The sequence below is a fragment of the Cyrtonyx montezumae genome, unplaced genomic scaffold, assembly GCF_038088225.1.
Source record: "Cyrtonyx montezumae isolate F1298 unplaced genomic scaffold, pur_monq_1.0 scaffold_24, whole genome shotgun sequence".
Taxonomy (NCBI): domain Eukaryota; kingdom Metazoa; phylum Chordata; class Aves; order Galliformes; family Odontophoridae; genus Cyrtonyx; species Cyrtonyx montezumae.
Window position 1 is genome coordinate 1,729,376 of NW_027071981.1, and position 24,634 is coordinate 1,754,009.

A 24,634-nucleotide genomic window follows, 5' to 3' on the forward strand; every position below is an offset into this window, starting at 1 on the left:
GAGGAGCTGTAGTACATCCCAACTTGGGGAGCTAATTCTCCAGGGCTGGAGGCCAGTCAATGTCAACAGACTGGAAGAGCAGGAAAAGAAGGTAAAGATCAGCAGATTTGGCAAGTCCCTTTCTATTCGTAAAATACCTTCTCTGTACAGGTTACTACTGGAAAGCAACAGGAAACAGAAACGATGCGGCAAGGAGGAGAAAGAGGCAGGAAACAAAACACCTTCTAGTGGGCTCCTGAGTGTCAGGAGAGCTTCTCTGGGGGCCAGGCTTTCTTTACAAAGAGGAATTGTACCTACTTGTACTACAACAGCCCAGCATCTGTTGCAGTCGGGCTGCATTAGCAGAGTGTGCAAAGCTGCTATTCAGAAACGTGAGCCACGTGACAGCAATGCTTATCAGCCCTAGCCAATTTAAATGCTCCTGTTTTCAGAGGTAACTGAAATGCCTTCTGCAAGCTCTCTTTCTGTACTGTCTTACCAAAGATGCAGAAAAGACTTGGTACTTTTTACACAAAAATCTGTACGTATACATTTTTCTATACGTATCTGAAAACAAGCATGGCTACTCAAAGTGAAAACTTATGTTTTAAATAGACCTTGCCAAACCACTGATGGTCCAATGTTAAGTTCAAATCTCTACATACATTCTTTTAATCAAAATAAATGTCGTAGTTACAAGTTTGTATCTGCCCTATCTGACTCCGTTAAGTGAAGTTATATTTAGTTTGAACCACTGGTGAAAGAGGAAGTCAAGTCTTCCCTATTTTTCATCCAAGTGCTTGACTCAAAAGAAATGATGTAAATATGAAAAGAAAAGGCTCTGTTCCAGTGGATACTAATAATAAGTGTCATCAATTCAAGGTACATCCTCTCATCCTTCCCCTAACTCAGCCACATGACAGAAGCACGTAGCAGCATGGTACAAACCATTATCTTTGCAAAAATGTCAAATTTTCTATTAAGTGTGGTAAGAAATGTTGATTTAGTTAGAGCAAATCCACGGGAAGCACCTCATCAAATGCAACTACATCACTAACTTCCAGGAAACTTGAAAATAATGAACAACTCACTTCTACATCCAGCTCCAGAATGTCAGTGGTTCTGTCCAGCAGGGAGCCAATATTTGGCTTCGTTCTTCCAAAGTCTCCATGCACAAATTCCTTAACATAGCTAAAAATAGTGGTTAAGGAAATATCTACTTCAGCACGTGAAAGAAGGTGAACTCAAAGAAGAAAGAAGGAAGAACTCAAATAAGAAAAAAAAAAAGGAGGGGAGAGGGACTATGGTGGAAACCACTCTAAGCAAAAACAGTGCCTTTTTCTACTCCTAAGCGTATTTACAGTGAACATGCTGCTAAGACGTTCCCTAACATCCTGCTAAGCCCATATCCATCTTTCAAAGGCTACTAACTCTTGGCTTTTGACTCCACTGACAAAAACTGTATTACCAATCTCTATTTTAGGTCCTATTCCAAAGCAACTATGACTAAACTTCCGAGTATAATCAATCCACAGCATGCATTACAGTATTAAATACTGTGGAAAAGTTATTTTCTGAGGTAAAAAGAAATCATCTGAAGATACGTTCCTGCCTGTGTCTTCAGATGCAGGCGGAAGTGATGCTCATCTATGTACTCAGACTTCATGGTGTGAATGATTCGACATCTTAAAGCCAGAGGCCTTCTGTGAAGAACCCGGAGAGGTGTCTTCTGGTCAAGTTTCAATTCCTAATACAAGAGATAAGAAAATAACTGAGGAAGGAAGCGTGCAACCTACGGCACACACTGACCTAAGGGCACAGGGGGCATTAACCAATCACATCTCCTCTTATACTGTGTTAAGAGAGTTGAGAAATCTCATGGAAGGACTTTTTTTTTCTCACGTTAACCAAAGGAAAAAAGAACAGCCATCTCAAAGGCTGTACGAGAAGACCTCACATGAACACAACGCAATGGAATCACAAATACAGAAGGATAACCTTGAAATCTCCATGGTCATTAGCTGGAATAGCTCCAGGACTTAAAACCACACTGAGAGTCTCAGGCAATCTAAAATAACACAGAAGTCTCACACACAAAATGCTCTGTCTAAAAGCACAGCTTTAGAAACAACCGAGAGGGTACAAAGAAACAAACAGAAATAAGATCTCATAATCGACTTCGAGAGAGCTCATTCCCTATTCTCATCCCTTTCCCCAAATAAGATGCAGCCATTTGAAAAGCAAGATTTCACAAAGCGGGCAGGCACGCTTCAAAAACCCATCCAACCACCTCCACCACCACAGCCAGTTCACAGGAGCTGTTATCCTGGACTGCAGTGTTCCAAGTACCGGGTTGAGAATCATCTCATGGCCAAGGCTCACGGGCAACAACACTACAAAAACTGATGACACTTCTCCTGCCTCTCCCACCAGCATCTGGAGGAAGATATTAACAAAGCACACCTGTTATACTGAGCACTCAGTTGGGCTTTTTTGCACTACTTCTCATAGACTTTGCCAACTCCTAACTGCTGCAGCTGTGAAAGAATGGCTTTAGAACGCGTAGAAAAAAAGACCATCATCATTCCCTTCACTTAACACACAATCTGAGAGAAAGAAAGGAGTGCTAGCTTTTCCCCTCTTCCATTCATGACTTTTAACTGCTTGGTCTGCTAGAAGGCCAACACTGCACGGTGATTTGTCTTGGCTAACAGACAAACAACTATAGTGCTGGCATGACAATGACAAAATAAGGAAGAGTGAGAAGGGGGAAGTGAAAAGAAGTAGGGAAGTCTGTATAGCAAAAATCATCTCGACCAAAACCAAGCAACAGAGAAAGAAATACGTCCATGAGTGCACATATAGAAACCCTCCCCTAAGGCACCAGGAAAGGTACTATAAAAATTAGCAGAAAGAGCTACACGTACCTTTATATTATCTAGAAATGCAATATGTTCTTTCTGTATTGTTCTGTCTGTCCATATTAAGGCACTATAGGTCTTTGTTTTCTCCTCTTCACCTTCCTTCATACGACCAATTGCCTCTCTAAACAAAATAAATTCATTACTCACATAGCAATCTCATAATGATGTGAGCAAGAGTATAACAAAACACCCAAAGCATCACTCTGAAATCCCTTGCCAGTGATGATAAATACTGACCTGGTGACAAGCTGCAAATCTCGGACCTGTATTTTGTCTGAGGAGTTATTAATCGTCTGTGACATTAATAAAAACAAAACCCAAAACCAATCAGTTAACAAAACTGCTCAGTTAGAGAAGAAATACATACTTTATGAACTCCACGAGGTGCAAATGATTTACCTGCTGAAGTCCCTTTATTTCCTCAGCAGTAAAATGTATTCTATGAGGATTCACAAGCTCAACTGCAAAAGGCCTTCCTGGAAACACGCACAGTCATAAAACATAAAAACATACTGCTCTTAATTAATTATAGATATTAGTGGTTGGATTTATGCAGTAAGGTTGGAAGGTGTGAAGACTGTCTGCTGTTATGCAAACAGGGATAGGAACTTGTGGGTTTAGGGACGCAGCATCAGATGGAAGGAAAGTAACAAGGGACTTTTTTGGCTATTAAAGCACAGTGTCAGTGATCAGTGCAAATTACAACTTCCCAGAAGGCATCTTGAATAAGTCTGTGCTAATTAAAAAAAATAAAATAAGAAAAAGAAGTTAATTAGCTTATTTTCTGTCACCTACAGCAATGCCCAGGTGCAAGACGATGTTAAATCCCTCTCTCTCAGCTAAACATCTGTTGCAAGAGCTGCACTTTCTCTGCTCAGGGCCAGGGATGATCCCCAGTACCAGCAACACCAAGAACTGCACTACAAACCAGTCATAAATACACAAATATCACTAAAATATTTCCAAGATAAAACTTCAAATCATGTCAAGTCACACACTTAAGCACTTATCCTTCAGCAAGGTCTATGAAGGTAGCTTTAGTTGAGCATGTTGTTAGTTCATGTGCTTTACAGAGGATGTTCCAAGCCTTACCATTGCCCAGTGTCCTTACATCCACATCTTCTCTTCCAGAGGAAGAAAAATTAAAGCCTATAACAGATTTGAACAAGGAAAAGAAGAGTTTACTTTTACATTTTAATGCCCTCCACAGCGTTGAAACGGTGAGACACACCTTTGCTTCATATACACGTTGATGGTTGAGGTCAGCATCCTTAATAAGGCCTCAAGGTGTTCATCAGAGATTTCTGATGAAATTTTACTCTTCCTGTCCTTAGTCCTTGGCAATAATTGCTCAAAATGTGTGTACTGCCAAAAAGTGATGGCGTGAATAAGGTGTGATTGTGGAGCAAAAGACATTTTTTCTCTGCTAACGTAGGGATAATGGAAGTCTAGTAAAGAGACATGATCCGATTTTTGAGTTGAATATCTGACTGCAACTTTCCACTTGAAAACTGGCAGGTCATGTATTACATCAACTGAAAATGGTATTGCAAATGTAAATTGATGACTTTTTTGCAGCAGCCTTGAAACCCCAAGCTGTGGGGTGCAGTTAACAAGGCCATGGGCAGGGGACACAGACAGGCTCGAGCAGTGGGCCCAGGTGAATCTCTGAATTTAGTTACTGTATAGTGTAGTACATTATATGGAAGCTGAAATTAGTTATTATATAGTACTCAGCCTGAAGAAAAAGTTTAAGGATTTTTCTAGTATTCAGGCTAACATACCAACTGGGGCAAGGAAGGAAAGGAGGAGAAAGTAGTTCTAAACAAATATTTAATGCAGTTTTTCCTTCAGATTTCTATGTCTGTAACTTCTGTAGTACACAACAAATGATTATTTCCTCTAGGTAACCCCTGGATAAGCATTTCTTATGGAACTCTACACACTTCAGGAAAGAAAATTAATCAAAGTAAGAAATATGAAATGGCTGAAAATGAGGCAAATACTATGAAATGCCAATGGCAAAAGCCATCAGCATTAGGAGACATTTAAGGAATTACTGTTGTGGAATACAGCTAGGTGAAAATACCACTGCATAAAACCATAACGTTCACATCATCAGGTCAGCTGAGGAGATATTTTACACCAATACTGCATAAACCAAAGTCAGATGACTTCTCACAGAGCACAACTGTGTAAAGGCTCTGACTTAGATGGGTAAGAGAGGAATAAAGGATCAAAATGTTTTCCGTTACACCTCTGTATTAACCGAGTAGCTATTAAGAAAAAATATTTTAGTAATAACAAGAAATATGTACAGTAAAATAATCTCCTGGATACTTACTGTCTGCTTTGAATTCTGCCATTAGGTGCTCTGAAATCAGTTCTTCCACGGAAGATTCCAGTTTCCGTTCCCCATCGATAATCCAGGGAGTTTGAGGTAAATTCCTTGAATATTTATTATACCTTCCTGTAAAAAGCATGCATGTTACCTACAATCATTCTAAAGCACATCACAGTGCACTTAACTTCCATAGGAGCCTCGTGAAAATAAATATAGTTATACTTGCTAATACTTGTCTTACACCAAATTCATGCTCCTGGACCTACAAGAGTTTCAGTACCCACGACAGCCAGCTTAAAGGTAGACTTTGAAAGCTTTTGATTTGAACAAGAGGGAGCTAAAAGCAAAACTAGTGTTTCTGAGTTTGGCAACTTCTTTTGAACACCTAAAAAGTAAAACTTCTTTTTATTATTAATAAATAAAAAATGAGCACTGGCACAAAGTTGTTTTAAATCCTCACATCACATCCTATAACACACTTCACAGCACATCTTGTGCAATCTGCAGAAGAGAGAACCTTTCCATTCCACAAAGCAGAAGAAAAAAAAATGGCAATGTTCATCTTCCTGAACATCCAGAAAGGAGGACATGGCCTGCAGCAGCAGGACATCCTCCCCACTACAGCTCCTGACATGGGAACCCCACCTTGGTTCTGACTGCAGCTCCCACCCCCACCAACCATATCCCACTACACGCCATCTCCAAGTTTCAATTCACAAAATAAGAACAAGGAAACAGTTTTAATATTAACAGATGTTGATCTGTAATTACTGATTTTTGACAAAATTGGGTCTTCAGCAAAAGCAGTAATTTCTTCCCCTTTAAAAGTCCACTCTTAGATAGAGCTAGATTTAATTATCTGCTCCTTATTATCATTAATCACAAGAATCAGTACATAGCAAAAATCTCCTGGGTCACGTGGCAGTATTATAAAGTTATGTTTAAGACAATACAGCAGCACAAATAAACAGATCACTTTACCAGCCACAAAAACTGCACCATTATTGCACTGAATTTCCAGAGCAACACAGAGGTTCTTCGGTGAACTTGGGGGACATGGAAAATGCCTGTATCAGAAAAGATGAAAAAATACCTAGGAATATCAAAACATAATGGAGTATCACCATAGCAATAATGACATAAAAGACGATGGCTTCAGTTAGAAAAAAACATACTCATGATGTAAACAGTATTCACATTAATGGCTGGAACACAAAGAAATGAATAAACATTAAGAAAATCAAGAACACTATATTGCAAAATGTACTTCTGTTAGTCTGTCATCCACCATTATCAATGTTTAACACTCCAAGGTCAACGTGTGATAATAAGAGGTACCATGCTACAGCTATAGAAATAACGAAACTAAACACTGCATGAAAAACAGCTCAGAAAACCCAACTATTCCTGAACCTTTGCTGGGAACCCAGGAAAAGAGCAGCAAAGACGTGGTGCAATTAAACATACTGAAAAAAAGTCCACTGATATCTTCCCATCGATGGTGATTTTTTTATTTCTACCACTGTACAGTGCTTGGTGTTTTCTTAAAACTCCACTCCTAACATTTTGGAAACACGGGAGAAAGAATCACTCATGTAAAGAGGAGTTGGCCTTACAAACTCTAAGGTTCAAATTCATATGAAAGATCTATGACCTCTAAATCTCTCCTGCAGTTCTGAGGATGAACACGATGATGTTTTTTTATGTATGTGAATGGCAGTGCTTCAAGAAACTGCTCTCACTTCTAACCTTTAACTATATAAACAGCAGAATTAAAACTTTTTTTTATAGACACCTTTCTACTACCAACCTACTAATTCCCTGCCCATCCTAATTCTTTACAAAAAAAAAAAAACCAAAGAAAAAACAATACTAATAACTAATTTTAGTGTACTTACTTGAGAAAATCCTGTTCTTTTATCTTCTCTAGGGCCTTTACAACTGCCATCCTAGTGAAAACAGACTGCATAGTGAAATAAAAAGAAGAGAAGCTAAGACAGGACATGCCTAAAAAAGAAAGAAAACCTTAAAACATACATACCACACACTTCTCACGATACAGTTTTTTTACTTATGTTCTGTTTTCTTATACCATCAGTTCCGTATCAGCAAGATAAGATCTTTAACTCTTGACTTTGACAGGACAGTGAAGAGCAACACTTAATTTGGCCTGAATATTTTCAAGTAACTTTGCTCACTATATGAAAGCAATTCAATCAGTGCAGCTGATGGATCAGTACTTGATTATTGTTGAGCATTTAAATGGGCACCAGAAACTCGGAGAATTAAGATTTGATCAACTAGCTCAAGTTTGCTCCTTTGCTTCTAGAAGGATTAGTGTAAGTTTCTTCACTTTGTTTTCACACAGGAAAAAAAGCAAACAAGGGCCACTCAATTTCAGCAGTTCTGATTTCACACTTCCAAATAAACCTCCTACAGTTCCTTAAAATATTCAATTGCTAAGTCTGGACTTTGGCTAGCTGAAAGAAATGTCAAGCATGTCTTATTTCAGATGATGTGCAAAAAAATAGTGTGCAAAAGCAAGAATATGAAAAAGGAGCACTTTGGTGCTCAGGTGAAATCTGCAAAGAGAATAAACAAACTGGTAAATCCATGAAAATAAACCTAAACCAGCACCTGTATTTTCAAGTGTTAAGTTCCTAAGCACCAATCTCTACCTCAGTGACAGCAGGCAACTAGTTATTCTGATTTCTTCTAGACTTCAATACATAATCTTTTTACAAAGCTCAAAGGTTCACTCACACTCACAGGCAAATGTCCTGAATAGTAGGACTTGGTAGTTCCCAAACCATGGAAGACAACCCCACTGTCTCAGCAGTTTCAGTTAACAAGGGTAAATCAATAGTAAAAACAGTAATAATAGTACGTATCGTGGCTACTGCCTCTATGAACAGCATAAGGGTAAATCAATAGTAAAAACAGTAATAATAGTACGTATCGTGGCTACTGCCTCTATGAACAGCATAAGGGTAAATCAATAGTAAAAACAGTAATAATAGTACGTATCGTGGCTACTGCCTCTATGAACAGCATAGTGAATATATGTAAGAAATCAGGCATGATGGGCATATTAACACACTACTGTACACAGAAGAAATGTGATGGGAAACATGATTGTTACGAGACAACAGCGAAGATGTTCAAAGAAGAAAAAATGACCTAATGAACCAAACACAACTTACTGTCCTGTGGCTACCAGGTCATAGTATCAGAGCAGCCAGGGAGGCCCTCTAAACGAGCCTCCTAATCAGCATAACATCAGCCATGAGATCAAACAGCGTTGCTCAGTGTTTTATCCAGTTGTGTCTTGAAATCCCCCAAGGATGGAGCCTGCACACCCTCTCAGAGGGCAGCTTACTCTGTTGTCTGACTGCCCTTATTTTTTTCTTGTCTCATAAGGTTCCCATCCACCCATTCCTTCAGCATTCCTAGGTCACTCTGAATGGTAGCTCTGCTCTCAAGTGTATCTACTGGCCCTTCCAATTTGCTGTCATCAGCATGCCTGATGAGAACAGATTCCACACACTCCTCCAGGCTTTTGATAAGAGATGCTAAATAGCAGGGATCCCAGGACGGACATCATAGTACTCATCATAGGCATCCAGATAAGAGTATGACATCCATTACCCACTATCCTTCAAATCCAATTATCCATTCAGACAGTAAGTCTGATGATGAGCACTGGTACATGGAAAGCAACAGAAAAGTCATTTGGAAAAACAGTGGAAAATACTGGATTACTTTCTGGAAGCATTTAAGTCTTTAACACAGGCATCCTGAATGCCTTCAGGAAAGCTGTTCCACCACTTACCTAAGCATGAACTAGAGATAAATGCACTTTCCTTCCTCATAGAAAGATGAGCAGGAAAACCCCTAAACTAACAGTAGGTTCCAGACGTTTTTACTCAGAATCCAGCTTTTATCCCACTTCTAATTAACACAGCCCTTGATAACAACTTCAAGCATAGCTTCTTTCTAAGGATTAGCCTCTGATAGCTCTTCAGGGACTGTATTTTTTTCTTTACATTTTGTTATATCCTGTCGTCTGTGTGGATTTGTCAGACCCTGCTGGTTTAGCTCCTTATGGAGGATTTCCCCACTTTTAAAGGAAAGCAATGCAGTGAGCAGTGGTTATGACAATAAAAAACTATCTCCAACCATTTTTTAGTCTTACACACCCTCTTTTCTCATAATGATTGTGTGTGTTCAGGGTCTGCAGCAGTTGGCAAGGTCTCTCTTCTTTTTTCCCCTGCTCCAGAAGTGGATAGGACAAAATCAATCTCAAGGTACTGTGTTTTCATTTGGATCACAGGACACGAAAACTGTAATGTGATCATTTTATTTCAGCTGTAGAGTCTCCTTTTCACAACGTGACTTATCTGAATTGTTTGACTCACAGAGGATTTGAGCAGCCTGTTTTACGCTACTTTTAATGCAAGACACTCAAAATCCTTCTATCTTACGGGCTGTATTTACAGAGAACATTCCTAAAAGTATTCATTTGGACAATCTGGAGAATGAACGAGCTAAAGAGAAACACCAAGTTCTTCATTTTCCTGAGCAGAGAAATGATCAGTGAATAAAAGGAGAAAACTATTTTCAGATAAGTAAAAATTCTTAGAGATGCAGGAAAAACAGACATTAAACAGTGACCAAATTCCCATATAAGTTGCTTTTTTTGTTGTAGCTTTTAATGTGAAATTTTGAATGTCAAAAAAGAAATACAGCAGTGATGAGACCCTACCTGTTTGTTCTTTGCTGGCTTGAAACAATCTGGACAGACTGTGGCTCTAAATAGAGAAATGAAAATTAGCCAATAACCTTACAGATAAAGTAAAAAACAAACAAAACAAAAAACAGAGACAGACAGAAGCATAACATTTAATGGCCTTTGTACCAATATTTCCATCATCTCACAGCTTAGCAGATTTTTAAATCAATTTTATATATATGTAACACAAATGGAAGAAGCTGTGTATTGCTTGATCTAGAGTTAAATCACAAAGCATTATATGCCTCTTCTGCACGGACTAAACCAAATGCATCTCACTTTTGAGACAGAATGTACAAGCACATAAGTTTCTCTCTCAGTCCTTTTCAGTCCTTCTCAGTAAAGGTAATGATTAATGCTCTGCACTAAGTATGCTGACATCTTGAAATCTATACTTATAAGCACACTGCAAATTAGACATCACCAAATTAAAGACTCAAACTGTTACTTCTGGATAGGAAAATTCAACTTGCTATGGAAAAAAATATCCCCAGTTGTTTGGTGTCATTTGTGTTTTGCCTCTTCAAATGGAAATTCTTGGCTGTTTCACAAAAGTGAAAGTCAAGACAGTTAAACATTTTTTTTCTGAACTGTACTGTAGAGGAAGTTGCTCTTCCTATTAGTGAATTTCTGTGTACATGAGCAGAGATGATTTCTAGCCTGCAACACAGTTTATCAATTCTATAGACTACAGCAGACTATAAAGAAGTAGGTCTGACTTCTTGCAGCTTCTATAGAAACACCTTCCTGGACAGTCTGGGACACAAATCCCCTCTTCCAGAATTTAAATACAAATCTCCAAATATAAACACATAATAAAAGTCAATTGATCTTCTGTATCACACCGAGGGTCATTTTAGCACACCCACCTACGTATAATTGAGTAAGAAGGGCTTGAGAAAGGAGAAACTGCAGATGCCTAGATATCCCATCTAAAACTATACCTGGAGCAGGGGAGACAGCTCCAAGTTCAGACAATGTCTTACTTTGCTCTCATATCACTGTCATTACCAACACTCTGATAATTGCCAAATTTCCTTATTTACATTAAACCTAAAACACTGTCTAGGAAATACACCCACAGCTAGCTTTCTACATATGGAGAATGCCTGAGAAACTGCCATGTAATTAAGCTAAGCAATATACTTCAGAAAAATGTCCAGTCACTATTTAGTTATCCCATGAAGAGAAAGCAAATAAAGCAATATTATCAAGTTACAGAGCTGAGTACTTTACAGTTTTCTATTTTACAAATACTTCTTTTGGTGTACCAACATTGCCACCGTAACAGGCTTGGTATTAACATTTTTGAATGGCCACAAAATGGTAGTGAAAGGATGAGCTGAAAACAGGAGCTGCCAGGTTTCAGAGAAAGGAAGACCACTGCAGGAAACCAGAGCTGATCAAATAAAGTTAAGGAAATAAGAACAAAAATCAACTCAATTCAGAAAATTTGGTGTTTTTACAGGACTGCACTGTTTGGCTGTACTACTTTCTTTCTTTTTTACCTAGTCTTGAAGACTGAAAGGGAAAGAAATTCAGCAAATACTGACAACCATTTCTTCTAATACCAGGTCATCAAGCATGCATTCCCTCACCACTGTGCCCCTATCCAACAGATATGAAGGATGCAGTTACTGAAAACAAAGAAGGTGGCAGATCAGGCATTCACATGTTGCCAGATGAGATAAAACCAGGGAAATCTATAAAGGTTGCAAAGGAAATCTCTAGTTTCCTGAGATGAAGCCACTATGCAACACAGAAGTCTGAAGGGGAGCCTCCTTCTATGCTAGGTTTGAACTTGCACTAGGAGCAGGAGAGATTAAATTCAGTGAAACACAAATTTTCCAGGAAGCATCAGCAAACAGGAAGACTGAATCTAATTATCCAGGATATAATTACTGCTAGATTTTGAGAAATCAAGACTAAATTCACAGAAATATTCTGCTTCTTTGTGTTAAAGAAGGATTTATACGGTAGATACTCTACAGGGCCAGCCCAATGACCGTGTGAAGTGGCCAGGAAACTTCTATTTCTTCTCACCCATCCATGAGAAGGATGAGAGCAGGAAAACCTAGGCATGATCTCAAAAGGTGCCCCTACCACCCTCATTGATACGGCTATATTGAAAAGGGTGATGAGTTTGAAAAGGGCTGAAATTCAACAGCTGACCTGAATGTTCTCCTTCCACTTCAAATCAAAATTCATGACGATTTTCTTCGGTGGATTTAAAGCACAGAATTGACCAGATAGAAATGGAGTAGCTTTAAGCTCTGCAGCTTTATCTGAATATGAGGAAGCTTAATCACAGTCCCCATTCTAGCTTATTAACACTGCATATTCTCATCTGTAGCAAATCCAAACCAATGAAGTTGTACAATATTTAGATAAAAGATCTTACATTATATATCTCAAAACTTACAGGAAATGGCACTCCTCATCTGTTTCTGGGTGAGCAAAGACCACGCTAACTTCAAACAAACTCTACATTAAAAGAAAAAAAGGGTATAATATTTTGTTAAACAAGCCAGGAGGATATTCTCGCATACTGTAATGGTAGGAAAACAGTAACGAGGTAGACTAAAGAGGAAGTAATACACTTATTCTACAATATAATATAAAGAAATACATTTAAACTTGACCCATAATGCCATTTGCATTTCTGAAGTACTCAAAGATGATCTCAGAATACTTCAAAAACATGAGTGACCTATACAGCATAGATATTGGCCTCATTCTGTACAGGGAGAACTGAGTCAGAGACAGTATATACTCAAAGCCTATTATGGTCACTAAACACACCTTCTGGGAAAGCAGTTCTTAGCGTGGAATAAAGACAAAAACCCTGTAGCACTCATCACTGTAGAATTTTGTCAGGGGCTTCCTTGGCAATGACTGGATGGCCCTGGGGCAAAGAAAGGCAACATGTCCTAGTGGACTGACAGCTAGACTAGAAACTACTGTAATCTCAATTCTACCCCCAATTCCCTCTTTGGCCTTGGGCAAACAACACTCATTACTTCTGTTCTTCAGATACAAAGTGTATCTCAAGAGGGTTAATGGAAAGACTGGCTAATATTCAAGTGGCTTGTAGGTAAAGAACACTAGAACATAACTTTCATGGTACAATGGAGCCTTAAGTGCCTAGTGCCTGCCTCGCAGGGCTTTTGCTAACTTGGTACGTAAGAAGCTTGTTTCTTCTTGGATCATCTTCAGGGTGACTGGGTGACTCTCCCTTCACTAAGACAAAACAGATGCTTTCAATTGGCACTTCTGGGAAAAGACAATCTGTAATGACAATGGAAGCTGACAAATCAACTTAAAGACTGAATGACTCCAGTCATGGCATCAGTCCCACAGCTGATGACAGTAACTACAGACTGCTTTGTCCTCAGCAGGACTTTTAGCCACGCTTACAGAGATTTTACAGTCAAGATGATAGCATTTCTGGATCTGTCTGACAACTTCTGAACGTTGCATCCAGCCAATGCATTTCAGAAACACTTCAGGAATGTCTGACAGAATTCAAAAGTTAAACTGTGGTTTGAAAAAAATATATTCCTCTTTCTTGTTCACTAGCACTGCAAGTTCCAGCATGCCTATCTCTAGCAGTCATTGAAGTGTACTAAGACTACTCTTTCCTCCTTTAGTACATTTCAGAAATATATTCTATATGTAGAACTTAACATGTTAATAACCCTTACAGTTCATCTCACAAAGCAGTAACAGTGCTGACAGTAAGGGGAGAGCAAAGAAGGAAAATATTAAGAATAAGAATGAATTAACCTCTGGAAAACAGAGATCCTGAAACACTAAAAAACTGGAAAAGCCTCATTGATTAAGGCAGAGTGGCAGCCCAAGAGCAAGAGTATTAGCAAAATACTACAATGGTCCCATTGTACACAGTGATCTCTGTGTACAGAAATGAAGATTGGTCCCCTTGTCATTAAGACTAGGAGATCTCGGGTTAAAAAAACTCCTTTCCTGCCTCTTCCTGCACTGAAGGTAAGTACAACTTTTCTGTTAATGAGGGGGGAAAAAAAAGCATATATATTTCCATATAAAAAAAAACCAACACGCAGAAAAGAAGTGTTTTCTTATTTATACAACACAATACCTTTCCATCAGCGGGAAAGCCCAACTCCTCTGACAACTGGGGATGAATAATCCACTTATAAGCTTCTTTCAACTGAACAATATCTTCCTTTGCCAAGGAGAGGCCCAGTTTTCTGAATAACACATGTAAAGAAATAATAACTTGCACAGAAGTCCATCAAAGATAGATAACATGATATTTCAACACAAACTTACAAGTAACTAGTTGCAGGTGAGCAAGCAATACACAAATAAAAAGGACAAATATGCTAAGCATATTGAACACACCATGAAAGAAAGGCTGTTGCAAGGGCTCTTCTAATTGCAATTAATCTTTAGTTTGAATTAATAAAAAAAGGTGTTGAAGAAGCATTAAGGTCAGAGCAGGATTCCAGGTAAGATGCCTCTTGGTAAACACATAAAACACATGCATGCTGACACTACTCAGTATGTATGTATACCCATACATTTAAAGTAAATCTCGGTCCATTAAAAGGAACAGTTCTTGTTTCTTTCTCCAGACAGATCAGTGAGATGATCAGGGGTCACGTAAGTATTTATGTTAATAGCAGAAAGATAGAAGGTACATGCAAATGGAGCTAGTATTATCTCAACATCCTTCTTAAATCAACATCCAGTTCAACTTTAGTAAAAACTTTGTATACAGATCTAGCAGAGCAGCACCCCTGCTACTTGCTAAGTATCCTTTCATTCAGGTTCCAGATAAGATAACAGCACTTCTGCCCAGTTTCTGTTTGCTACTGTTTCTTTCATTACCCACTTAAGAATACGTTTTCTTTCCTGTGTAAGAGAACAGGCCATAGTTTTACCACAGATCAAAAGTTAGCAAAGCATTTTCAGAGTCTACCTGGAGAAGAGGTTAGAAAGAGATAGAAAAATCCTTTGTTTTAAAGCAAAACAAACAAACAAACCCACAACATTAATGTAAGACATTTTTCTGTTGTTAAAGGGATGATTCAGTCATGAAGTTCAGCAGACGGAAACTCCAAAAGGGAAAATGCCCTGATAACAATCTCAGCTGACCTTGCTGGGAGAGCTCAAAAGACTCTGTAGGTACAAGATCAAGCCTTGATTTCTATGCAGAGAAAATTTAAAAGGAGCAGATGCTCGTAAGAATGCCAGTATATGATTTCAAACCCCATGTTAGAGAACTTGCAGAGCAAAGTGCAATTCCTTCTACACGATCAGAACCAACGATAATATCTGCCCTATAGCAGTTAATCCTCTCTGAAGCAATTTAATTAAACAATGACTTTAAAATTAGTCTCAAAATAGGAAGAGATTCATCTTTTACTCTGGCTTTCTATGAATATCTTGAAATTCTACTTCCGTTCCAGATGGCTTCCACCAAAGAATAATCCAGTATCCTCAGCTAACTTGGAGACAAATGGATTTCTTTCTTCTTGCCACAAACACAATTTATCCATTCAGAGTGGCTCTGCATGTTCTCATTTGGCAGGGAATAACAGAGTCCTGGATTAGACAAATAATCACCCATTTAAATTTCTTTTCAAAACACTGAGGATAAAAGAGAGGTATGTAACTTGCTCTCACTATGCTACTATCTGACCTTTCACCACTATCGGACTAACAATTTTCAGTCACTATTAATGTAAGCTAAACCTCATAGAGTGGCAAAATGAAAAGGTCTGTATTTCATTTGTCTTCGGGGCATAACGAGATTCTGGTTCACAGATGGTATCATGACCCATCTCAGAACCATTATGTTCATTAAAAGCTGTACAATTGTACAGACAGCCTCCACTTCAAACTGAAATGCCACGTCCTAGCTATAACCACAATACAAGGCAGATAGATAAGAAACTGACTAAGATTAAACTAGGATACAAAAAACAACCCAGATGCCACCTTATCCCTTGTAAGCATTATGTAAACATGACAATAATATCATAACAAGACTATAAAATTAACCTCTTGTCTGCTCAATATTTGTACAATTAGCAAAGAGGTCTTACCAGACAGACAGCAAAGGCTATGGAGAATTAAACGAAGCAAAACAAAAAATCATATAGAATGACTTGGGTGGAAAAGAACCTCAAAGACCACCTAGTTTCAACTCCTCTGCCATGGGCAGGGTCACCAAACACTAGAGCAGGCTGCCCAGAGCCACATCCAGCCTCCAAGAATGGGCATCTACAACCTCTCTGGGCATCCAGTGCATCACCACCCTCTGAGGGAAAAACTTCCTCCTAACATCCAACCTAAATCTCCTGTTTTAGTTTAAAACCATTCCTATTCACCCACGTAACCAGCCGTTCCCCTTTGTGTTTATAAGTTCCCTTCAAGTACTGGAAGGCCGCAATGAGGTCTCCCCAGAGCCTGAACAAGCCCAGTTCCCTCAACCTTTCCTCATAGGAGAGGTGCTCCAGCCCTCTGATCATTTTAATGGCCCTTTTCTGGGCCCATTCCCAAGAGCTCTGCATCTTATTTGTGCTGGGAGCCCCAGGCCTGGTCACAGTACTCTAGATGGGGCCTCACAAGAGCTGAGTAGAGGAGGACAATCACCTCCCTCTCCCTGCTGACCACTCCTTTTTTATTGCAGCCCAGGACACTGTTGGCCTGCAAGCGCACTCTGCTGGCTCATGTCCAGCTTCTCATCCACCAGGACCCCCAAGTCCTTCTCTGCAGGGCTGCTCTCCATGAGTTCTTCCCCCAGTCTGTATAAGTACCTGGGGTTGCCCCTGCCCAAGTGCAGCACCTTGCACTTGGCCTTGTTGAACCTCATGAGGTTCACATGGGCCCACTTCTCCAGCCTGTCCAGGTCCCTCTGGATGGCTTCCCCTTCCCTCTAATGTGTCGACTGCACTGCTCAGCTAATATAAAGCATTAATATAAATATATATCAATATAGCACATTCCAATTCTGAATTTAATTTTGAATAGCTTTAAACATACAAAGTAAATTGAAATCTTAGCCAAGAACATACGAAAGTGATTCTACATATTCCACAACTGTTAGTTGAAGTACCCTTAAATGAAAGTAACTGTTTTGATCTTAAAATACGACATGAATTGCTTGCTCAAAAATTTTTCTTAACATAAATATTGCAGGAGGTCCACTGCATTAAGTAGTATCTCACGTCAACTATGCTGAAAAGAAGTCATACTAAGAGTACCTCTGCTTTCACTGACTCTTTGGGACACTCTAGTAGACATGATGTGAGAGCTGCCAAAAGAAATTACTCACCCCGTTTCCTGTTTTACCAGCAGCCAAGCAGCATGCTGTATGTCATCAGCCAAGCCCACGAAGAAGAGAGAGAAAAAATGCAAGTGAAATTAAAGCTCAAAACTTCAACGGTTTGAGAAACTGCTAGCAAAATAATAACAATAACAACAATAATAAATTACAGTTGAGAAAAACACAGTTCAGTCAGGAAGAATTAGGATTTAAAGTTGGCTTTTGCTTTAGGAGTGAAAAGATAAAATTAGTGTTTGTTCTTTTCTTCAGAGCCTGACTAAAATTCCCCTTCTCTGCATGTAAGAGCTCTTCCTTGCTCTATTACTCATTCTCCCAACACTACACTCACAGAAACAAACGTAAGCTTTTGGGGAGTAGAAAAATTAATCGATTTTTCATCATATCAATCGGAAGCTTAACACATTTGCAAAACAAATAATTACATGGCAGAGAGAGTGTACAATCCTCACACGAGATACCCTATGTAATTTAAATCAGTTCCTAGGACAATCTGACATATGTGGAACTGTGGGCAACAAAAAGCTGTCAGAGGAAAAGACCTGAAGATAATTTTTTTTGCCCATTATGCTAAGCTAAGTTTTCTTGTTTCACAAATATTTGAACATTTTGGTATTTTTCTCTTCCACTTGCTGATTTCTGAAGTGTTAGTCAACACTGTCCTTCCAAAGCTATTCTGTCATATTTTTCTCCCTGTTCTCTAACTCTTCGAAAAAGCTCTCACGTTTATGTGCTCTTCCTCTACATCTCCATTTATCACACCTGAAATTTCACCCTACATTTTGAAGGAACAAGTATATACGCTGAAACACGTAAAAATGCAAAATAACTCCCTACTTTCTTTTTCTTTCTTTTTTTATTTTTTTGTAGAACAGCTCTTCCATTTGAGAATTAATTGAAGATAAGCAGGTAAAGCTGAAGTTGTTGCGACTGCAGTATCTATAAACACTACAAGTTTAAATCCTGAATACAGAAAAAGCTAAAGTCTGTTTCCATCCTACAATGGCAAAAAATTAGGCTTCCCTTGCTGATAGCATTAGTTCAGCACTAAAAAAATTCCACCCCTTTTGAAAACTTTCCTAGTGATACAGAATATACTTGCACATTTGGCTAAACTAAAACCAAATCAGTATTACTGAGTACTATGAGCATTCAGCCTGCTACCAGAGAGACCCTGGAAATGACACAAAAAGCAATGGGAAGTCCCAGATCTCTGAAACAAAATGAATACATTTCTAAGACATCGGTTTACAAATGGACAATCAAGACCCCTCAAATCCCATCTAGCTTTAAAAACAAATCAGGTTGCAATAAAAGCACTTTGAAACCTGTTATTAACACTGTAACTAGAACTGATAGCCTAATTCAAGTGCAGCTAGAACATACAGAGAAATGAAAACAAGTGCCTAAATAGATGGTATTTGAAATTTGATCTGGTATACTTAAAAAGAAATAAACACAAAAAACAACAAAACAGAGTTAGCATCCGTAATAAAAAAAACAAAGAAACAACAACAAAACCAACACCAAATAAACGACATACTTGTTCTTAAGGTAATCATGAACCCTTTCCCTGAGGATTGCCTTTTAGAGCACACCACTTAGTTAAGGAGACACAAGCAGAACATGGAAAAGACAAAGAACAGAAGGAAATACTACTACTAGAAAGCTGAAAGGTCTATTGGTACCAACACTGAGATTCACTAACAATTATTTATTCCATACCATACAAAGGAAACAGACCTGATCTGAGGATCTTGAGCAGACTCCACCTCATAGTCTCCTTTTCATTTCCCAACCGACCTTCTGTTGTTTTGTACAAATCCTTCATGAAGAACCACTTCTTCAGCTCCAGATATACTACTTTGAATGGAAAGTTTCCAAGAAACACTATTTGCTTTACATGAGAGACCATAAAAAAGTTCAGGGATGTCACAAGGACTGTATCCAACCTTGTGCTTAGAGCACAAGCAGTTATGACATCAGACAAGGTTGCACAGTGCTTTATCCAATCAGGTCTTGAAAACTTTCAGTAAGGAAGACTGCTGCACTTCTCTGAACAACCTCCTCTAACGCCTGTCTTCAATCCATGCTTTATAAATACTTCTCATGCTCTGCTGCCCATCTCCAGCAGCCTTACATACCTCAAGAAACATAACGTGGCAGGCTTCTTTAAGACAATTCTGCCCAAGAAAGAGGATTTTGAACTTAGGTGTCACAACCAACAAATGAGACTCAGCAGTACAACATTTAACAATAGTTGTACCAGAGGTCGAAAGGAGAATTAAAATTACCACTGCTAAGAAATGATAACAGAAAAATAGAAAAGTAAGCACAAAGAAGCCACAGCCTTCAAATCAGTGCAATGCTACCAGATTTGAACAAAATTTAAAAGGAAAACGAAATCAAAGACGTCCAGTGAGCACTGTTCATGTCAAAGCTTCCAAAAAACATATCTTCCCCAAACTTTGCTCTGGAAAGCAAAGAATCACTCCGATTTGTATTGACATATCGATCCCATATGATGATGTATTGCTTCTTTTTATTAATTTTTCAGTGATTTAAGCACTCTGCAATGTATTAAGAATGCCCTGCACAGAATCACAAGATGGCTTGGGCTGTAAGGAGCCTCAAAGATCATCTAGTTCCAACCCATCTGCTACAGGCAGGGTTGCCAAACCACTAGATCAGACGCTGTATCAGGTTGCCCAGGGCCCCATCCAATCTGGCCTTGAACATCACCAGGGACAGAATATCCACCACCTCTCTGGGCAGCCTGCTCCAGAACCTCACCACTCTCCCAGTGAAAAACTCCCCCAAAATCTAAACTAAATATCCTCTCCTTTAGTTCAAAACCATCCCTCTTGTACTGTTATTGTCTATGCACGTAAAAAGTTGATTTCCTTCCTATTTATAATCTTTCCTTAAATACTGCAAGGCTGTAACAAGATCTCCCTGGGGCCTTCTCTTCTCCACACTGAACAAGCCCAGCTCCCTCAGACTTTCTTCATAGAAGAGGTACTCCAGTCCTCTGATGATCTTCATGGTCCTCATCTGAACCCTCTCCAAAAGCTCCTGTTTTCCCCTGTTGAGGGACCCAGACCTGGATGTAGTACTCTCTGTGGCCTCACAAGGGCAGAACAAAGAGGGACAGTCACACTGAAAACCCACTTTACTAAACTGAAGTTAACCAGAATTTTAACTTTGACCTCAAATGGCTTCTCCAAGGGGTCCTCAGTTCTTGTAAAGTTGATATAGGACACAGAAAATCTGCATAAGGTTTCCAGTTCAACGAAGTGCCTATCAGTGCAAAGGCAATTAATAGAAAAAATAAAAGAAACTCCCCTAAAAACTCCTTACAATGAAGCAGCAACACTATTCTCTGTTCTTCCTTTACTAATAACAATGACAGCACATTGACAGTATAATGACTAACTGATCCAGTATTGTCTACGTGTGGTCTGAACATCCAATCTCACCATTCTCACAGAAGCTGAATTTCAAAGTCATGCTGTTTGGCTTGAAACAACAATAATTGAAAATTATGATCAGTAGTTTCCAACCAGTGGACTGCAGACTGCTAACACAGTCAGAGAAAGGTGACCCTATACACTTGTCATACAACCATCACACACAATAAACAAAAATCACTTCATATCTCCAAGTAGTGAAGATCAACTTTCCTTTTTAACTGCTTCCTCTAGCCTAAATTACATCAGAATAACGTATTTTGTCAAGGAAATAAGGAAGAGGTTGGAAAACGTATCAAACTTTTAAGAGCACATCATCTTTTGGTTGAAATCAGAAGGAAACACGTCATATACAATTTTAATATGCTGACAGAGGAATTCAATTAAAAAAATGTCTTCCTTTGGTACATCTAAAAGAATGAGGGAACCTTAAAAACTGTGCCAGAAGTACTACAGGGAAAGAGAGATGGTGGAGAAACCACACAGACTTTGTACGTAATACAAACATCAGCTCGTTACTGAGCAAAATTTATATAGTAGTGTTGATGGAATACTGTTTACTCAAATTCAGTGTGATTCATTACACTGCATATGTAGACAGTATGAATAAGGCTACTTCACAAAATATCTTGAGGTATATTACAAGCTTGCTTGAGTAAAATCATAAATAAAATGAGTTTCCAATTGAATTTCCTTGAACGTATATCTAAACTAGAGAATATGACCATGCCTAGAAGTCTGCCACCAAAAATACCAATTTAAACAATCATATGTGTCTTGATTTAAAGCACACAGTGTGTTTGGTAATCAGTTGGGTGGCCAATCTCACTCCCTTTCCTTGTTTTATGAGAGCAGAATCGGAAACTAGAGAAAACTTATGCGTGCTACTAACCGTGCTAAAGTAAGACCACAGGACAAATTTTTCCTCCTCTCTACTGACTTCAAAGTTAAAGATAATTAAAGGGGATTTTAAATTACTTTTTCCTTCAGTTAAGAGGAAACAGTAGATTAGGGTGCTGTGAGTACACAAGTCAAAAGATCCCCAACTATAAATCACATTCAAACAATCCCTCTACTCGTGCCTTAATTCCTCAGCTCTGCCCTTTCCCAGTTGAATGCAAAGCAGGGGATCAGATCCCTCTACTTCATAATTACATTATGTTTGTGAAGTGGTTTGAAAATGAAAGATCTCATTACAGAACTCAAGCCTGCAGGGCAACACTTAAAACCAAACATATTTCTGAAATACACTAGCACAGGCACTGTATTGATTACAAGCTGCAGGATATTATTCTGATGCTATCTGAGGAATCACAGTGGCAACTGTTGAAACACCATGTGCAATTCCATCCACAGCACTTTTTCTCCGTATTAGAGAAGAGCTTAGAGATGGGGAATTCCATGATGAGGTATACACAGCCCTACAGGGAGTAATGACTACACATGCTATTTGCATCAAGGTCCTTGCAGCAAGTATGAGGATGACAGATCACAACTGAGACTACAGACACAGCTAACAGTCATGCTTTTGAAGGGCATGACTCCCTTCATATTATAATGGGAACATAAACTCAAGACTCCTGTATTTATGATTTACTTCAATCAAACATCCTACTTCTAGAAAGAAGTGATAACTTCTGTGCACTACAGATACAAATACTAAGAAAACATGCATTTTATGCCTCTCTCTTCTTCAGTTCCTATCCCACGTTTTAGGATTAGCAGGATGACAACTGGCAAATTAGTTGAAGGTAGTATTTAAAGACAGTTCCTTATTTTTTTTTAAAGTAACTCTGAGAAAATCTGCATGTCATATAGAAGGTCACTGGGAGGAGGAGGGCTATCTCTGGGGTGCCCTTTTATTCTAAAATTATGTATGTTCTTGCAGAATGCAACTCAAAAACTTTAAAGCAATATTTAACAAAAGTTCAACACAAAGCATCTTGAAATACACCCACTTCTATCACTTGCTGCTTTCCTGTAACCATAAAGTGGGAACAGGTTTTAGCAAAAATTATTGAAGGTGGTAAACGAAACCCTAAGGTTTTAAGTAAGTTCTTTCTCACCACCGCTATCAACCATTTTCACCTCCTTGGTTAGAGCACAACTATACAAACAGTTGATTTAGCATTTGGCAAGGCTGAGGACATGGAATAAAAACAACAGAAGAAACCTTCTAATGCAGCTCTCAGCTGACTCAAAACCGTTTCCAAATAGAACAAATATATTTCTGGAGCTTCCCATTCATTCATCTTATTCAACTCTGGACCCAAATCCTATCTTTTAGTGCTTTGGGTGTACCAAGCACTGTAGTACTCTCTGTTTGCTTGAACGTAAGAACAAGAAACCTCATGTGGAGCAGATGGACAGGTTAAGAATTACATCATTTCACTCTCTTCATTAAGTTAATAATTTACTGCACTTAGAAGAGAGTTATCATAAAGTAATAAATCTGTGTTTCTACTAAATCCACTTGCCAAGATAGTTTTCCCATTCCACAATCTCAGGGCATCATCAAGATTTCAATCAGCAAGACGAATTCTTTGAAGCATATTATTAGGTTTTGCTTCCACTTGCAGCCAAAACTGCCTCAAAGCAGTCAGAAACGCCCTACTTGTTCAGAGCAGAACAGCAGTAAGCTAGAAGTGCAATGCAAGAACACCCTCTACCGAGGTATTATGGTAAAGACCCATAAGAAGGTTGCTTCACAGTTAAGATTTTTCTTTTCTCACCTCTTAGTTATAAGCTACGAGGAAAAATATATATCTTAAAGCTAGATAAACTATAACAGTCAAGCCACATATGAATAATGGGAATGAATTAAAAGCTTAATAACAAGAGAGTTGCAGTTGAGACTCAAGCCAAAAGACTGAGTTTATCATTTTCTTTTTCCCTCACAGACACTACAAGGAATAAAAGTTCCCTCCTGGAACTGGAAATTGAAAAGATGCAGTCATTGGCACCCTGGAAATAGCAGGGATTCTCTCTATTTTAAAGGTTACACTGCGTTGGTTAACTCTGAGCACAAACTTGAGGTAATTCTGATCAGCATTTGGAGTTCTACACATGCACGTGTCCACATACTTAATTAGCCTAAAAGTATTGAGGTTTTTTTGCTGCAGTTTTGGGGGTTTTATTTTTGTATTGTATTTTTGTATTTTAATAAATCTCATTTCTTGGATGATGATAAAATGAAATGAGAGTAGTAAGACAGAAAGAAAGAGCCATTTTGCTCTGGCATTATTTTGCCAGACACAGTTGCAGCCGAAGTGACCAGCACAATGGTGCTTTGTTTCAGATGGGAAGTAGGCAGTCTGATGTGTAATCAGAACATACATCAGCACAAGGTACTACACTGGTGTTTGCTTGAGATGTAAGAACTAACAATACTGCTGAACACAACAACCTGTGCAGAATGACAGCTAACCTCATCACAGACTTACATGCAAATCCAAGTGGATCTATACTACTCTCTGACATATTCACTCAGGTTTATACTGCTAGGTCTTAGTACAGGAGGCATCTATCTTAAGGAGTTACATGTTGCTTTTTACAAGAGAATTTCTGAATTGCTTCATCACTTCATTGTAGAAAGCAAGGTAACGTTGTAAAACATCAATTACCAATCAAGTTTTAATAGGCCTAATATTCCCCCTCAATCTTCAAAAAAATTACCAGGGGTACATATGCATCCATGCTATCACGATCTTATTAAATGACTGAAAAATAAACTATTTAACACTTAAATTTAAGTTAACAATTTCTAACAATTTAAGTTAGGAGTTGATATCA

General features: G+C 38.6%; 1 protein-coding gene across 1 annotated transcript in view; it reads right to left on the reverse strand.

Moving 5' to 3' along the window:
* PUS10 (pseudouridine synthase 10) overlaps positions 1 to 24,634 on the reverse strand; it is a 28,275-nt gene continuing 3,641 nt past the window's right edge. Inside the window, exons 4-17 of the mRNA XM_065739460.1 lie at positions 17,364 to 17,398; positions 14,157 to 14,268; positions 12,462 to 12,523; positions 10,013 to 10,058; positions 7,146 to 7,210; positions 6,229 to 6,314; positions 5,248 to 5,373; positions 3,996 to 4,052; positions 3,303 to 3,379; positions 3,141 to 3,196; positions 2,907 to 3,024; positions 1,584 to 1,726; positions 1,071 to 1,170; positions 1 to 70 (exon numbers count right to left, since the gene is read on the reverse strand). Coding sequence (XP_065595532.1) covers positions 32 to 70; positions 1,071 to 1,170; positions 1,584 to 1,726; positions 2,907 to 3,024; positions 3,141 to 3,196; positions 3,303 to 3,379; positions 3,996 to 4,052; positions 5,248 to 5,373; positions 6,229 to 6,314; positions 7,146 to 7,210; positions 10,013 to 10,058; positions 12,462 to 12,523; positions 14,157 to 14,268; positions 17,364 to 17,398 — 1,122 coding nt within the window. The 3' untranslated portion in view covers positions 1 to 31. The remainder of the gene's footprint in view (positions 71 to 1,070; positions 1,171 to 1,583; positions 1,727 to 2,906; positions 3,025 to 3,140; positions 3,197 to 3,302; positions 3,380 to 3,995; positions 4,053 to 5,247; positions 5,374 to 6,228; positions 6,315 to 7,145; positions 7,211 to 10,012; positions 10,059 to 12,461; positions 12,524 to 14,156; positions 14,269 to 17,363; positions 17,399 to 24,634) is intronic.